The 4479-nt window shown below is 39.4% G+C and overlaps 1 protein-coding gene across 1 annotated transcript; it reads left to right on the top strand.

Moving 5' to 3' along the window:
- The first annotated feature begins 2608 nt into the window (after positions 1–2608).
- Positions 2609–4218, top strand: LOC147630878 (uncharacterized). The gene is made up of 2 exons (XM_086809939.1): positions 2609–2813; positions 2912–4218. The coding sequence occupies exons 1-2, from the start codon at positions 2609–2611 to the stop codon at positions 4216–4218; spliced, it is 1512 nt and encodes a 503-aa protein (XP_086666065.1).
- The last annotated feature ends 261 nt before the right edge of the window (positions 4219–4479 follow it).

Here is a 4479-nt window from a genome sequence, read left to right as displayed (position 1 = left end):
TACCAAGGACATCGCGGAGGAATTTAACGCCTCCATCAATAAAAAGAAAAAGAGGGTGCTTGTGGATTATGATGACGCTGACACAGAGGAGTGACTTCAATTTGGAGAATGATTTGGAGAGGATTGAATGAGTCGGAGGACGACAGGCTGATGGGGAGCCCACATGGGCTGGCATGGAGATTCCAGCACACCTCGCAGTAGCCTTGAAGACTTTTCCCAAAGGTCGTGCCCCTCCTAGATAGCCAAAGGCCACCAAGACTCCCAAAGAGCCCAAACAGCCAGAGTCACCTCCGCAACACCGCCGCCGTAAGAGTAAGTTTTTCAAGTCCCCTACATGCATGGCCCAACCCCCCAAGCTCTTTCGCATGGTCCACAATGAAAAATGCGCTCTGACTTCAAAGTATTCCAGGAGATACGCCATTACCAGAAGTCGATGTGGAGCTGCTAATCCAAAGGGTGCCATTTGCACATACATGTAAAGAAATTCTATGGGATTACAAGATGGAATGTTGCATGCAGTCCATTGCCTCTCAAAGCATTGTAAGAGGCGGCAGAGGCCTACCTAGTCACTCTTTTTGAAGACACTAGCCACTTTGCAATTCATGCTAAGAGAGTGACCATCAAGACAAAGGACATGCAGTTCGACAAATTCGCGGAGAAAAAAGAGCCGCAAAATAGACCATCTAACTTTTAATGAAATCGGCCTATCAAGAACAAATGTAATATTGCTGCAATTGTCAATGCAAGATAACTTTATTGTCTTCATTTCATAATCTACGATTAAGTGTTTGATGCGATGAATGTCTACTATACTTGGTCTACAAATTTACGCTACACTTGATTGATGAATTTATGCTATGGTCAGTCTGTGAGTTTACCCTACGCTTGATTGGGTGATAAATTAACACGATTCTCGGTCTATGAGTTCACTACATTCATTTAAATGGAAGAACAACATATGCAAAAAATGGGCCAAAAGGGTGCAAAAAAGGCTTCTATGGGAGGCCTGCACCACAAGGCATTTTTGCACCCCTCTGGCCTCTTTGGATTTCAATGTTTTGTGCAATGTTCATGGACTTTTTGTGCATATCAACACTATAATATGTGTCCAAAGATCGCTATACTACATTTACTAGCAAGAAGGCCTATCCACATGATGGGTGAAGGGTGCGAAGAAGGCCTATGCGGGAGGCCCACATAGGGCATTTTTGCACCCATTTGGCCCCTTTGGATTTTGATGTTTTGTGCAATTTGAACACATGGAGAAGCTCATAGAGAACATAAAAAGACGAATCATATACAAAAGATAAATTACAATTTGAAAGAGTCCATTTATAATATAGAATATAGATTGCAATATAGTTTGACAACGATTTGTAGAGATTGCAACAAAACAATTTGAAAGAGATAGTTTACATAAGAGTTCACATATGAGCGGGTGGGATTCACCCTACAAGGGCTATCCAACACTTTTTACCTATGGGTAGCTCCCCTGTTATGATGGCTTTTGCTATGTCCTTGGGCGAGTTTTGGCCTGCGGATTTTGCAATTCCTATTTGGGCCAACACCTTGCCTCTATACTTGGTACCAAATGTATTCATTACAACAGACTTCTTAACTAATATCACATAGCTAACAAACTGGCCTAAAGTGGCCATGCACATATGCTTTGACAATGCTGAGCAGTGAAAGTTGAAACTCTCTCAGAAAATTAAGGTAGACGTATTGGGTGCTGGCAACTGAAGATTTTGGGTTTCTCGCCGTACAAAGTCTTCCTTTCTACTCTCTCACCTTATGAATGGTCGTGTCTGCACTGATTGTAATTTGTGAGCTTAAATTTGAATTTTGTTCTTTTTTTTCAATGATGCCGAATCTAACTTTATCGCCCTGGGCAGAGCACGATCAATCATCACATCTATACCCACTGGGTCTTCTGGGTTCACCGAATCACCACTAGTTTTGTGGCAAAGAAGTCCCTGCATTTGGGTTGCTCAGACCAGTGAGCATGCAGAAGAAAGTAAAGACTAGTAAGAGGCAAGGAAACCTTCTTCAATGGGTTCAAGGTAATCCTAAAGCTCCACGTAATAAAGAAAAAATTACTTTCGCAAGTATGTCATCTCATATTGCAGAAAAAGTAGACCTCTCTACTCTATCTCCTGAGGAAAGGGTAGAGGAGGCAAGAAGACAAGGTCGACGAGATCTTTTCCAAGCAGAGTGGTTGGAAGACTTCAAGTGGCTTGAGTACAATAAGGAGGAGGCAAGGTTGTATTGTAAGTTTTGTAAAAAGTATCCACATCATCATAGTGCATATTCATTGAGTGGATCAATCAACTTCAAGGTAAGTAATCTCATTGCTCATTGCACTACTGAATGCCATAGGCTTGCTATGCAAGCATGTTTTATGGAGGGAAAGGAAAGCATACAAAGTAGCATTAAAAAAGTGAAAGACTTGAAAGATGAAGCTTTGTTGACACTATTTAAATCTGCATATTTCATAGCTAAGAGAAATGAATCCTTTGCATTTTTTCCACACTTGATATCTCACATGCAAGATTGTGGTGTCCCATACACTACAAGCTTGTATAATGATGATAAAGCTTGTGCGAAAATGGTCTATTGTATTGCTAATTATTTGATGCATGATACATTAAAGAAAGTTGCTAAGAGTCCATGGTTTGGGGTGCTTGTTGATGAATCCACCGATATTGCCACTCATGGCCATATGGTTATCTACTTTTCTTACGTAGAATCTGAGTGCATACCAAAAGTCTCTTTCTATGGGATTGTGCGTGTGAGTGATGGAACTTCAAAAAGTTTGTTTGACACTTTGATTTTGCTGAACTCAAGAAGTGCAAGTTGGACCTATCCAAACTAATTGCTTTTGGATCTGATGGATGCTCCACCATGACAGGTAAAGAAAATGGACTTTTAACCCTTCTAAAGAAAAATGTCAATCCTTTTCTTACATCAATACATTGTGTAGCACATAGAACTGCACTTGTTGTCTCTAATGTAGCTAAGAGTAATGACACTTGTAAAAGGATAGATAAACTTGTCAATAGTTTAGCTACTTTTTACAATGCGAGCTCTAAGCGCAAAGAAGCACTACGTGATTTGCAAGAGGATTTGGCTTGTCCCATTTTGAAGTTACAACATACTTATGATATTCGATGGTTAAGTCGATATAATGCTTTGAAATCTGTTTGTAGATCATTTGATGCTATCTTGGCTGAGGTAAGAGAGAAAAACTCTCATCTCTACAATGACATTGCGGAGTTTGAGTTTATTTATTGCTTATTTTTCTTGGCGGATATACTCAAAGGTTTGGCTTCCTTAAGTAAAATGTTTCAAAAAGATCATGTTGATGTAACCACAATCAATGGTCTAGTTGACAACGAGGTTGATCGCATCAAACAATATTACATGGAAGAACCACAACTCGACTGCAATGCTTTTACACATGGAGTAGGAGGCTTTGAAATTTTGACAGAATATGGATCCAAAAAAGGTCACCTCTTTTCTCTTCGTGAATCACTTCATGGTAATGTTTTCTTTGATGAGTCAATAAAACGCGATATTTTTGGTGAAGATTTAAAGAGAGCTTTAGAATTTCAAACCTCTTTTTCTTCTTCTATCATTGCCAACTTGCAAACAAGGTTTGAAGATAATTCCATACTTAGCAACATGAAGATCCTTGTTCCTGCACAACATCCACTCTTGGAGCGACCGTTGAAAGCATATGGCATCAAAGAAGTTAGGAAGTTAGTGTCATTTTATGGTAAGGATCATCTACTAGGTATGTTTGAATTTAAAGCATTGGTTGATGGTGATGAGTTAAAAAAAGAGTTTAGAACTTTCAAAAATCAAGCTCCAAAAGACTTTGTCCGATATAGCCTAGTAGAAGTCGCTTCTTCAATAGCCAGCAATGCTTCATGGAGAGCGATATATCCCAATTTACTAACGCTATGTCAAGTTGCATTAGTTCAATGTTGTAGCATTGCAGTGTGCGAACGAGGCTTTAGTGCGAGAACCATGATCAAGTCTCGCCTTCGAAATAGGCTTGAGACTAAAAGTCTTGATGCTCTTATGAAGATTGCTATTGAAGGGCCAGAAAAATTGTGTGAGGAAGAGCTTCTAGAATGCATTGAGATTTGGAGTGCAAAGGCTTATCGACATCTTTTTAGTTCAGAAGGTATTTGTTCACTTATTGTTCAATAGTGATTTCTTTTATTGTTTTTTGAAACAATTATTATCTATGAAGAGGGAAAAAGAGGAGTAGCATTAGGGAAAATTTGGACTCAAAAAGGGGCCTTGTAAGAGATCCCTTGGGATGGTGATGTGGACAAAGCAAGCCAATAAATCCACATATAATATTGGAGGGCACGTGCGTCGTTTTTGAGTTCTTTATTCCATTAACTGACATGTAGGGTGTTTTTTAATTCAAAACAATGCATCTTGAGTATAGTTTTTTATTCCCAC

The sequence above is a fragment of the Cibotium barometz genome, chromosome 15, assembly GCF_041138505.1.
Source record: "Cibotium barometz isolate CiBa-2024 chromosome 15, ASM4113850v1, whole genome shotgun sequence".
Lineage (NCBI taxonomy): Eukaryota > Viridiplantae > Streptophyta > Polypodiopsida > Cyatheales > Cibotiaceae > Cibotium > Cibotium barometz.
This window is presented reverse-complemented; position numbering and strand designations above follow the sequence as displayed.

Coding starts and splice junctions, on each gene's coding strand:
- LOC147630878 (XM_086809939.1), top strand. CDS start 2,609: ATGGTCTATTGTATTGCTAATTATTTGATGCATGATACATTAAAGAAA. Junction 2,814..2,911: donor GAGTGATGGAACTTCAAAAA/GTTTGTTTGACA, acceptor CCACCATGACAG/GTAAAGAAAATGGACTTTTA.